Here is a 13,724-nt window from a genome sequence, read left to right as displayed (position 1 = left end):
GCGATATTCCTTATTTCGGGCAGACAGACAAATCTGTCGAAATGCATATGGAAGAACACATGAGAGACATTACTTACAAGAGACAGCGAGCAAGTGCATTATCAAGTCATATCCTCTTCTCGGCTAATCCTAATGATGATAACCAAAGTCACAAAGTCTGCTGGGAAAAATCTACAAACATCTTCCGTTGCAGTGACGAAATAGAGAGAAAAATTGTGGAATCGAGAGAAATCATCTTCAATCCTGTTCATCTAAAGCTACAACCTCCCGGATAGTCATTCAGCTGTAATCATGTACTGGCGTTCACGTGATGCAGCAAGCACGCACTCTCCCAACAATGCAACAAATGAAAGAACAGCTTCAAATACAACTACAATGTTTTAATGCTAATTATATATAAAGACTGTCTATGATGTTCATAGTCTTTTAACCCTCAATGTTTAGTGTTTTTTCTTTTATAATGTCACCTGAAGAAGGCTGTTACAGGCCGAAACTAGTAGTGTGTTTATATTAAAACCTTTTTAATTAAATCTCGGTTCTAGTCATTCAATTTTTTTCATAAAACTATGTATGTTAACCGAGTCAATGATCATTCTGTCATATATATATATATATATATATATATAGGCATTTGTGTAATTAAGTTATATTGATTTTATGTTGTATATATTTGTGTTCTTTTTGTAAATTAATGATTTTGTTTTGGTTATAAGGTGTCTGAAGACTCGGTCCCATAAATGATTATTGGGTTCATTTAAAAGTAAAATACATATGTGATATCCTGGGATATGAATATGTGTGCAAGTTGGATTTGTAGTTTAGTTTCAAGTGTTTCTTTTTATTTTGAAATGAAGATTTAAACCACTTAGAGATAAAGAAGTAATTTTTTAAAGAGGCACAAGAAAGAAAAGTAAAAAAAAAAAACTTTCCCCACCAACATCTTTCATTCTTTGGAGATGTTGCATAATAATAATTATGCTGCTACTTATAATGATTTGTCCAAAGGTGGGTGTCAGAAGCAAGAATGTAGTGGGTCCCTTAGGTAATTCTAACCACAATCTAGTGCTCATTTCCTCCCCATGCAACATGCTTACACAGCCTCTCCCATACAAGAGTAGTTTGGCATTATAACAGAGCCAAGTAGGAAAGTCTCTGCGACCTCTATGACTCATTCCCATAGTTGGACTATTGTTTCCCACCTTCCAACCCAAACATATGCACCGAACTTCTCACCAAAGTAATCCTCACTAGCATGGGAACATACATTTCCAATACTACTCTGAACTGCCATTCCGTAACTAAATCTTGGTTCTCCAAAAGATGTGCTGAGGCTGTACAAATGAAAAACCAAACATACAATAATTGGCTCAAATCAAGAACTCCATCCTCCTTTAGAGTTTATACTCAAGCCAGAAATAGATGCAAAAAAACAAAACAAAAAAAAAAAAACAATCAATACTTTCCAAACAGAGTTCAAAAGAGCAAAAAGCAGGAAACTAGCAGCCTCTCCAAATGGCAGCCGAGCCTTTTGGTCTCTCTCCAGAGCAGTTGATCGTAACTTCTACCCAACACTATTCCCACCCCTGTCATACCTAGATGATTCTATTGCATCATCAACCACTGAAAAAGCCAATCTCCTGGCTTCACACTTTGCTTCCAATGCATGCATAACTGACAATGGTAAATGCCCCCCCCCCCCCACCCCAACCTTTCCAGGTGCCCAACATACAATGCCCCTATATCATTTTGCCAGAAAGAGATCAGAAAAATACTGTCCAAATTAGACATAGAAAAGTCTCATGGCCTTGATGGCATTCCTCCAATTGTCTTGACTGAAAGTTTGTGCATCAGAACTGACTCCTATCCTATGTTGCCTGTATATACTCTCTTACTCCACAGCCTGGAAATTGGCCTGTATTCAACCCATTCAGAAGAGGGATGACAAGTCACTCCTGTCTAAAGTAACGGGAAAAAATCATCAATTCCCAACTTCTACACCACCTCGAAGGCACCCTAATAAACAACCACCAGTATGGATTCTGTCACTGCCGATCAACAGGAGATCTGCTCACATGTGTCACCCATCTCTTGACAGATGCCATGGGGGTTTGGCAAATCTCAAGTGGTTGCACTTGATATCTCCAAAGCTTTTGACTGGGTCTGGCACAAAGGCTTACTAAGCAAACTACCATCGTTTGGTCTGTGTCAGAACTTCTGTAGTTGGATTGCCAGCTTTCTGTCTGGATGCACACTTTGTGTGGTGATGGATGGCCCATTATCCTCTCACCATTCAACTAATGCTGGGGTTCCACAAGGTTCTGTCATCTTACCAGCCCTCTTCCTGCTATATATTAATGATCTACTTCAGTTGACCTCTAACCCAATACACAGTTTTGCAAATGACAGCACATTACACTCCTCCTTTTCATTTGATAAATCTTACTCTGCACAATTCACCTAAACCTACAGAACATCAACCACCAACCTCAATTCTGATCTCCAAGCCATTCTTCAATTGGAGGGGGGTTCAGATAACCTTGCCAATTTCAATTCTAATAAAACCCAGTTCTGCCTTATTTCCTCCCAGTACTATTTTTGACAACACCCAAATTTCTAGGCAGTTTGAGATTTCTCTTCTTGGAATTACTCTGACATCAAGCCTCTCCTGGCATAAACACATCATAAACATTACATCCTCAGCTTCTAAAAAACTAGGATTTCTCTTTCGCTAAAGACGTTACTTCACCCGTGAACAGGCTGTTAATCTTATACAAATCGCAAATCCACCCAGCTATTGAATGCTGTTCTCACATAAGGGATGGGGCCCCCTAAAAGCTCCCTCAAAATGCTTGACTCAATGCAGAGGACAGCGATTAGACTTATTAATGACCCATCTCTTACAACTCACTCCCCCTACTTTCGCACAGACGTTTAGTTTCTGCAATATGTGTATTCTACAAATATTTCCATGGGAAATGTTCATCTGAAATAGCATCAATAATTCCCCCACTCAGTACTAAGCTCATTGGAATACATGCAGCTGCTTCTCAAAATCCCTTTACAGTGAACCTTGAAACCCACAGAACAAGTTTCTTTTCTTCCTCCTTCATTCCTGAAACTGCTGTATTGTGGATCAGTCTTTCTCCTGTTGTGTTTCCCAAGGAATACAATATACAGTCTTTTAAATCAAATGTAAACAAGTTCCTCCTTTCCCAACCCGCTCGCTACCCATATACAGTACTATTCTGATGTTGGTTGATCGACCAAGCTCTCATGTATGAGCCCAACATAAAAATAAAAAAATATATATATATATATATATATATATCCTGTTATTCAACTGTGATGGAATCCATTCTGGCAATAGTTTATTACTTAAGCTAGTTAGCAGAACAGCCATATCAGAGGCAAGTTATGAAAACAGATTACCTTGCTTTTGAGATGGGGGATGGTTCCAGTTAAAGCAACAATTAGCTGATTAAAATAGACTGCTGAGATCTAATATTTTCTAAATATAAGTAATGTAATAATTATTTATTGCTTTAATGAACTGTAAGAGTAACAAACGTGTGATATGGGCACCAGTTAACTAATGAGCAAAGACAATTCTAATGAGTTATTTTGATATGTAACCAGAAGAAGAAAGACTGATTATGGAATGATAGTATTGAAAATGGTAGAAGAATAACCAGTGCAGAGAAGATACAGTAATCTACTGTTTATCTGACCCTTCAATTATCAGAACGACAGGGTCAGATAATTGAAGTACTATTACATGGTGCTCTGTAAAGAAGTTGGTTAATTTAAGGGCATTGTTTTGAAGGTTGGATAAATGGTGGATTACTGTAGTTGAGATATTAAACGAGTAGTGTTCATAAAGGTATTGCATCCTCATGAATGTGACATCGTGCTGAGTTTGAATGCAGTGGAAATGGAGGAGAAACTGACTTTAAGTGAGCAGAAGGTATCTGAAGAATTGAGTGAATTTGATGTTAATAATGCTGTGAGACTTGATGGTATATCACTGCATGTTTTGAGGGATTGTGCCAAGGAGTTGATTTCTACTGTGACATGCTTGTTTGATATTATTATTATTATTATTATTATTATTATTATTATTATTATTACGGGCAACTCCAGGGAGTCATTAGACTCATCGAGGGAGGCCCCAAATCATTTTCATCACAACTATTCGACATTCATACAGTATCTATCATACCTCGCCTTAAACTCATTCACTGTCACAGCATCCACCACAGACTCAGGGAGCGCATTCCACTCATTCACTACTCTAAAAGTAAAGAACCCAGCTCTAACACCTTTACTAACCACACTTTTGCCCAGTTTCCATGGATGTCCCCTAGTCCTCCCACAACCAGCCCTGTTCTCAAAAATATCTTCTGAATTAATTTTATAGAAACCCTTCAGTAATTTGAATGTCTCAATCATATCTCCCCTCCTCCGCCTATCAACCAATTTTTGCAACCCACAAATCCTCAACCTGTTCTCATACGGTTCATTCCACAGACCTGCTATCATCTTGGTCACTCGCCTCTGGATCCTCTCCACCTCCTCCCCATCAAGAAGAAACCTAGGTGACCAAATCTGAGCACAGTAGTCGAGATGAGGTCTTATCAAGGCTCGATACAGAGGAACAATAACCTGCTTGTCTCTGCTTGTCAACGTATTCTTCAGCAACCAAGTGATTTGATGAGCTGATTTGGCCACTTTTGCAATGTGTCCCCTAAATTTCAATTCCTTATCCACCAACACTCCTAAATCTCGTGCCTCATCAATTTCCTGGAGCACGGTTCCACCAATGCAGTAAACTGCCTCCCATCTTTTCACCCCAAAATGCATAACCTTACATTTTGCCACATTAAATTGACATCCATTCTCCCTAGCCCAGACCTCCAATCTATCCAAATCATCCTGCAAAATTTTGACGTCATCTGCATTCACTATTGCCCTACCCAACTTCGCATCATCCGCAAACAAATGAACTGTTCCTCTCAGATCCTTTCCTATATCATTTATGAACAAATTAAACAGCAGTGGTCCAAGAACAGATCCTTGTGGTACACCACTAGTCACAGGCCGTCTTGTGGACTCTACTCCTGAGTAAACCACTCTCTGATATCTCTCCGTCAACCACCCTCCTATCCATCTCACCAACCCTATGTCCATTCCCATATGCTGCAATTTACTGATTAGAATTCCATGTGGTATCCTGTCAAAGGCCTTAGCAAGGTCCAGCAGAATCACTGTAAACCCATTACCCTTATCCAGTTCAGCCGTCACTGTGTTATAATACGTGAGCAAGTTACTGAGGCATGACCTACCCTTCACAAAACCATGCTGTCCCCGATACAGTATCCCATTTTCTTCTATCCAATCTTGTATTTTCCTCTTGACTATTTTCTCTAAGACCTTGATAATGATTCCTGTTATGCTGATTGGCCGGTAATTTTCAACAGCAGCCTTGGAACCACCTTTGTGCAGTGGAACTATTTTCCCCTCTTTCCACCCCCTTGGGACTGACCCAGTCCTGAGGCTCAAATTAAACATAATGGTCAAGGGCACTGACAATTCTTTGGCCGCTTCACGTACGACACGAGCTGGTATACCATCCAATCCCACAGATGTATTGACATTGAGGTTCTGTAATATACTAGTTACCTCTACCTCATTCATCACAATTCCAGTATAAGCTGTTGGTTCCTCCATTTCCGCAAAGCCACCACCTGGATGATATACTCTTGCAAAGTGCTCGCTCAGTAATTCCACAACATCGACTGATTCAGTTACCTCCCTACCCTCAGCATTTTTTAAGATCATTCTACCATGAGCATTTTTCCTTTTACTTGCAACATATTGAAAAAACTGTTTGGGATTCTCTTTAGCCTGCATGGCCAATTTCCTTTCGTAATCTGCTTTTGCTTTTCTTACCACCCTTGTTACCATCCTGGCCTGAGCTTTATACTGTTCATGCACCTGATGGTCACCCTTCTCCTTAAATTCCCTCCACAATTGTTTCTTTTTTTGCAGCTCAAGCTTAATAGTGTTATTCATCCATTTAACCCCTACCTGATTTATTATTCGGACTCTTGGTATACAGTCAACCATTGCCTCCTGCAAACAGTTCTTAACCACCTCCCATGCACCATCAACATCCAGCCCTTGCAGTTTTACATGCCATGGCATTGAGCCAAGCACACACCTAAGCTTGTCATACTTACCAGCCCGGTAATTCCACATATACCCTGTCTTAATTGTAAATTCGACTCCTTTAGCCACCTCCCAAGTCATGACCTTATGGTCACTCTCACCAATTGGTGGCAACATGGTCATGTTCGTTACAGCTACATTCTCAGTTGCAATTACTAGGTCCAGCACTCTCTGCCCCCTGGTATTTTCCAATACATGTTGCCGTAGATAGTTGTCCCTTAATAACTGCATAAAATCCAATTCCTTCCTCCCATGTGCCCTCTCCTCTTTCCAGTCAATGTTACCATAATTGAAATCACCCATAATAATTACCCTCCTTCCATTCATTTCTTCTATTTGCTTATGCATACTACTTTGCCTACTTTGAACTTTGCCCAATATGAGTCTCATATTGGGCAAAGTTCAAAGGAGTGAAGGGATGGCAAGATATACTGAGTACATCTTGCCATCCTTCACTTCTTAAGGGAGGTGGTAGGATTAAGCTTCAAATTCTAGACCAATCTGTGTCAGTTTTGTGGTTAAAGTGTTGGAGAGGTTAGTGGGGATCAAGATCCAAGACCCATGCTGGCATTCTCTTTGATGGACAGCATGGATTTGATGAAGAAAGATCATGTTTTAGTGATCTGCTTATTTATTATGATAAGGTTACAGATGCATCACACAAGAGAGGTACCTGCACAGTGGTATAATTAGATTTTGCAAAGGCTTTTGATAGATTGTCACATCATTAGTTGTTAGTTAAATTTGAACAGAAAGTATTGGATAATAGATTAGTGTTGGATTGAAGATAGGCTATCTGATAGGTATCAGTAAGTTGTGTATGACAGATTAATATCCAAGAAGAGGAAAGTAACTAGTAGTGTGCCTCAAGGGGCTGTTTACTAATATTATTAATGATATTGGGCAAGGTCGAATGGGAATAGTCAATTGTTTGCAGATGATGCAAAGTTGGGAAGAACTATAAGGAGTAGAGCAGATATTGGGCTTTACAAAAGGACTTGGATAGACTGAGTGAATAGGCATAGGGCTGAGGTTGAAGGTTCCATGTTGCAAAGTATAAGGTTTTAATCAGAAAATGAAGATGGGATTCAGAGTATACAATTGGTGGGGATATACTGGTGAAGGAAATAAGAGATCTGGGATTCATGGGGATAGGGACCTAAAATTTAGAGGACACATTACTAAAATTGTGAGGAGCATAATGGATTCTGGCACTGAAAACATTGACTTTTAGAAGTAAGGAGATTATGGTTCTATTATATAAAACCTTGATTAGCCTTATACAGTGAAGCCCTTGTGTAAGGTCTAATCTGCACAGAGTACCAGTGTATTGGACTACTGTGTACATTTTGGTCACTTGGTTTTCAAAAGGATGAAGACATGTTGGAAACAGTCCAGAGGTGATTTGACTAAGATGGTGGTCTCTGGAATGTCAAGTATGAAGATGGATTTAGGAAATACAAATACAGAGTCTAGTGGATAGGAGGAGGAGAAAACATGATCAGGCCATATAAGTTGGTAAAGGGTTATTACCAGATTAGTGAGGATGTCTTGCTTTTGCAATTTTTCATAGAATGAGTGGTTTTGGGAGAGGAGAGAGAGAGAACAGGAGGCCATCCTGGGAAGCACAGAGGATAAGAGCAGAGTGATTAGTAGGTTTTATGCATGTAGAGTAGTGTTTGATTGGAATGAATTGCCTAAGAGTGTAGTTACTGTAGAGAATGTGAGTGCATTTAAGACTCAGTATGATGAGTGATGTGTGTGCGCGCGTGTGTGTGTGCGCGCGCGTCAAAGGGACCTACCACAAGTAGTTGATTCCATGGAGGTCTGATGAAGAAGATGATAATTATTATTCCTGACACCTCCAAGGAGTCCAAAGACTCATCGTGGGAGGACACCTACAACTGTTTCAACCACTACACCTAACCTCTACTACGAATCATCTCCATCAACACCATCTACTACCCACCACCACTGCAACTAGTATTTTTTGTCTGTATGCGGGATGAAAAACCCGAGTTTTCAGGAGAAAAAACCCTGCTACCTCCGTATGAGATCGACTAACTCATCTTCAATTGAAATCGTCCAGATAAAGATTCCTCCTGTCGTGACGAGAATCGAACTTAGGCTTATATATAATAATTAATAAATAATTAATAATAAATAATAAATAATTTCTTTTCAAAGTAAATGCACAGCTTTGACACCAAAAAGAAAATACTAAAATTTTTATGAATTTTAAACAGTTGAAACACTAGATCATATTTGAACCATACAAGCCTTGGTAGACTAGTGGATAAATTGAGAAAAACAGTTTGTTGATTAAAAGACATAGGTTAAGAGCCTTAGTTGCTTTTCTAGCAATAATTTCAACTAACCCAACTCATACAGTATATTGCACATAAGTAAACCAGATATGATGATTGTTACCTTAATTTGAAAGATTATTATAGCCAGATGTGAGGTGTTTACACACAAAATGCTTAAGTAGAGAATCGTTATCACCATACTTAAAATCTATTTATTTCTCTTTTAGTTTTTTTTCTCTTCAAGGTTCTCCTATAGTGACACTCTACCAAATACTGTATTCAATATTTCATACCATAAAAAATCAAACCTGCCGTTGTCAGTGTTATCTTTATAAATCACTATTCTGACCTCTGCTTTTCCCACTTTTTTCTTTTTTGCACTTCCTAAAAATTCTAAATTATCTACATTCTGTTTCATGGAAACCTGATCCTCCTCTGTCAGTATGTCTTGCTTTTGCTTACAGTTTTGGATCCAGGTAACTAATGATTCCACAAACTCTTGTCTCTTATTCCTAATACTTTCTGTCATTTTTAAATAAACATAACAGCCCTTTACTCTAGATTTATAAGCCAAACTGCTATTGACTTCACCTAGTTCATTAGCTTTAATTAGTTGTCTAAACCCTGTTCTTTCTCATGTTTTCTGTTTTTCCCCATCACTTAATTTTTGTTGTAGACAGTCTATACTTTTTATCATCTTTTTTTATTTTTAATAAATTTGTTTCTTTTCACGATGAAAGTCTTGTTTTAAGTATTGGAATTTTTAAAGCATTTTATCTTTTACAGTGAAATTATGTGAAATGCTTTTTTTTTTTTTTGTCCTCTGAATAGGTCCTTGGCCCATGTACAGTATACTAAAATATTTCACTTTTTATTTGTTTTGTGTCATAAGTCAGAGATACAAAGTAGTAACATTTTAAATAGCAGTACACATCTCTACTAAAGTAATTCCCTATTGTTGCCATGGAAACATTGGCCCACCTACCTGCTGTTTCAAACATAATTTTTTGTTAGATAAAAATACATTTTAAAAGTTTACCTATTTAATTGCTGTATAATATGTTAATTTTGTTTTCAAACTCGTCACTTTTTTTTCATTGATTTGCTTACTAAATATAATATGAACAATGTAATTTTCAGATATTTTAACTTTAATATAATATAATATTCATGCTATCTATTTTTACAGTATTGAAAGGATGATTATTATAATTCATTATTCGTGGTTATAAGAATTATTATTCATATTCATTATTTTGTTTTGGTAGCAAACTGAAAGGGAAAGCCCTTAGGTCAGTATAGTTCAGTATGCTCCAGCTTTCTTTTTGTTACTGTTGTGCTTGCATGGCTTTAATCATCTTTATACCTATAAAAATTCTGTTTTGTAGCCACATGTATTTCCTGCATGTATTGGTTGTTATTTTTTTCCTTTAAAGTTTTCTGTGTTTATTTTCCTAAGCATCGTGTTTTTTAACATTTGCTTCTGTTTTGATTGAAACAAAGGAGAGTATAAAATGATTTTATACTTAAAATAAAAATCTTCACTTTTTCTCAGAATGCAAAATAGCCTCATCTTCATATTAATTAATGTCAGAATCTTGCCTGTTGGCTGCACTTAGCTATTTATCTGTTATTTTGACTTTTTAAGAATGTATAAAACTTGCCTAAGCTGTTATTGTCAGACCTTTATACTAATATACTAAAAACTAGGAAAAATTATACTCTCAGTGTAAATCGAATTTTTTGACACTAATATACTAAAAACTAGGAAAAGTGATTCACAAAATTTATACGCTGTATAGATCTGATTTTTCAAGTAAATTACTCAGAATTGATAATATGATGCAAAGAGTGATTATTCACAGGTATTATTTTGATAAGGCAAATCGTGGCATGATTTTTCAAGTACTTCTGGAAAAGAAACCTTAATAAAAATGCATTATGACAATTTTAAACTAAGTATTTCACATTTCTAGTGAAACAATTATGTTTCCAAGTATATATAGCTATTCAGTTATGGTTGAAAATGTAATAATACTCTGTGAATGCTCTTACTCTTCTTTCATCTCCCAGTGTTTCAGATGATGATAATGGCTAAATTAACTTCTTTCTTTATTTAAATTAAGGAGTAGTGTCTCTTTTAAAATTTTAGAATCCCCTCCTGTCTTCTAAATTGCAGCTTATTCTCTTTCCTTTCAATATATTTCTCTGCCATATTAAGTAAAATCATTTACCATTGAATTCTCATCTTGCAATTTACTCCATTGTTGATGTTTGAATTTTTTATTCCTTTTTTTTTCTCCCTAATTTCCAATCATAAAATTATCCACTAAGTGTAAAAGTTGTAGAATTACAACTTTTATACTTAGGTATAAAGTTTCTTACTTTTGTATATTCCTTCTTTCTGTGTATTATCACCAAAAATATATATAATTTCTTCCTGTTAATTTTGTTTTCGAAAAAAAAAATGTGCAAAACATTCTGATATATTCATCTTATTTAATCAAAGTAGCTGAATGTTAAAGGAAATTTGTTTTGTTATATACTTATTTATTTTATTTTTGTTATACAGGTGTTATGGGTTGCATTTAAATGGCTTTGGAATGAGTGTGCTGGAGAAAGTGTTGCTGGATGAAAGTATAGTGTGTGGAAGTACAGTGTGTGATGCATGCCAGAGATCAAAAGGAAGAGATGAAGAGAAAATTCAGAAGAGTGGTACTGAAGAGACAGCAGTGCTTGGCAGTGGAAACAGTAGTGGTGTGAGAGAGAGGAAGAGAGAACGGGAATACAAGAGTAACTGGGAAACAGGGGGGGGGGTCGGGTGGACAGGGAAACATGGATAGAGAGAGAGAGAGAGTGAATGTTGGAAATGAATGTGTGTATGAAGATGGAGTATATTGCAATGTGGGTGGAGTATATTGCAATGTGGGTGGAGAAGTGGAGACCGAGGAGGTATATGTGGTAAGTGGTGCTAAAGATGATTTGGCATGTGTAGTGGGGAAATCACAACCAACGTATGCCTTGGATAAGACTGGCTATAGACCTAAAAATGAACTGTTGTGCTTGTTTACAAATGCTAAAAGTATCAGAAATAAAGGGGATGAAATGGTTCAGTGATTGAGTTTATTCGCCCCCAAATCATTGGATTAAGTGAAACATGGTTGAATGAAGATGATATCATAACGGGAATAGACATGGAAGGGTACAGTATTTTTTGTGAGAATAGAAAGGGCAGGAAGGGAGGGGGAGTGCTGCTGATGATAGCAGGAGAATTAAGTCCACATAAGGTAGACATGAAAGAGGGAAATAGTGGCAATGGTTATGAGGCAGTGTGGTGTAATGTGGAGGTTGAGAGCAAGACATTTAGTTGGATGTTGCTGTAGCCTGGAAATGTGGAAGGTGGTGATGAAGAAATGTATAAACAACTTGGATTAGTGAAGAAAGGAAGGGTAATTATTATGGATGATTTTAATTATGATGGTATAGATTGGAATGAAGAGATAGCATTTGAGAATAAGGAAAGTTAATTTCTCGAGTTCTTGAGAGACAACTATCTCAGGCAGCATGTAAAGAAAGGCAAGCGAGGATCAAGAGTTCTAGATCTCATCATTTCATCAGAGGATGTAATGTTAGAGGGGGTTTCACATTTTCCTCCAGTTGGTGAACGTGATCATGAAGTAATCACCTGTGTTGTGTCTAGTCATATGGCTTTTGCGAGGAAAGGATATATGTGGAATTATAGGGCTGGTGATTATGACAAGCTTAGGAGACAACTTCGAGCTATAACATGGAACGAGGAGTTGAGCAGTAAGGAAATAAATGCTGCATGGGAACTTACAAAAAAATACATAACAGCATCAATGTACGAATGTGTCACAAAGGCCAAAAGGCTGAATAAGGTAGGTGTAAAATGGATGGATGTGGAGCTTAATCATGAAATCTGGAAAAAGAAAGTACTTTGGAGGAAGTACAAGATGAATAATGGTAATCAGTCACATGAAGAATATAAAGAACAAGCCAGGAGAGTGACTCGGTTAGTAAGGAAAACAAAAGTAGAGTGTGAGCAGAAATTGGCAAACCAGGCTAAGAAAAACCCTAGAGTGTTTTTTAGATATGTGGCAAGGAAGGAAGGATGATCATGGAAAGATGAAGTTAAGGGATGAAAGTGGTAGAATGGTATCTGCTGCAGAAGACATTGTTGAGGTATTCAGTGATCAATTTATAAGTGTGTTTCATCCTGATCAGGGTGGAATTATATGTTATCACGAGGAACTTAGAGGACATAGGAGAGGATAGCTTAATTGTGAGTAAGCAGGAGGTATTCGAGGAAATAAATAACCTTGATGTTAATAAGGCGATAGGATTTGATGAAATATCACCACGCATCTTAAGAGAATGTTCCAGGGAACTAGCAGTAGCATTGGCATAAGGCTGTAGCTTCAGATTATAGACTGGTCTGTATATCTGGAGTTGTGGTGAAGATGCTGGGGAGATTGGTGAGAAGTAGGATACAGAAATGGGTTGATAACAGCAGTATTCACTGTGGTTATCAACATGGGTTTGTTAAGGGGTGATCATGTTTCACTAACTTACTTATGTACTATAACAAGATGGCAAATACCTTGGACAGAGGAGATGCATATATAGAGATGTACTTGGATTTTGCAAAGGCTTTTGATAGACTGCCACATGACAAGCTCTTAAATAAATTGAAAGAGATGGGGGATAACAGACTTGTGTGTTGGATCAGTAACTGGCTGTTAGATAGGTATCAAAAATTTGTATATGGGGGTGCAGCAATGTTCCCTCTACGCTGTGCACATTTGTGCATGCACACGTTTTACAGCTAGTGCACAAAGCAAAAAATATGCACACTAGATTTTCAAGATGAAATTAAAATTTATTAATTAAAGAAGTTCCACCTAAACATTAACCTATAAATTCTTTAAAAAATACAGTGACTTGGCAATGCTCAAGCCTATAATCTCGCATTTTTTATTGCATTCTCGAAGTTGCACAAAACTTATAAATTATTAACAGTAACTCTGTTTGAGGTGCTAGCAATTTGATGCCAAAGTGAAAGGGGTATGGCTTAAATGTGTAATTTTTAAGTAGCATATAGAATGGTGCGCGGTTTGTTTACATCTCGGACTTATTATGAATGTTTAACAAGGTGAGAATTAGTAA

At 37.2% G+C, this 13,724-nt stretch overlaps 1 protein-coding gene across 8 annotated transcripts in view; it reads left to right on the top strand.

Annotated features, from left to right (window-relative positions):
* Rbcn-3B (WD repeat-containing protein Rbcn-3B) overlaps positions 1-13,724 on the top strand; it is a 717,321-nt gene that overhangs the window by 320,296 nt on the left and 383,301 nt on the right. For 7 of the 8 annotated variants that reach the window (XM_090405900.1, XM_090405903.1, XM_090405896.1 and 4 more), the window contains one exon: positions 9,806-9,829. The exons of the other annotated variant lie outside the window; for it this stretch is intronic. In XM_090405900.1, the coding sequence (XP_090262026.1) occupies positions 9,806-9,829 (24 nt within the window). The remainder of the gene's footprint in view (positions 1-9,805; positions 9,830-13,724) is intronic. 8 annotated transcript variants of the gene reach the window in all.

This window comes from Typopeltis vanoorti, chromosome 15 (assembly GCF_054136105.1).
Source record: "Typopeltis vanoorti isolate ZY-2024b chromosome 15, IOZ_Tvanoo_1.0, whole genome shotgun sequence".
In the NCBI taxonomy this organism is placed as follows: domain Eukaryota; kingdom Metazoa; phylum Arthropoda; class Arachnida; order Uropygi; family Thelyphonidae; genus Typopeltis; species Typopeltis vanoorti.
The sequence above is the reverse complement of the archived record's forward strand: the minus strand, read 5'-3'. Positions and strand labels throughout refer to the sequence as shown.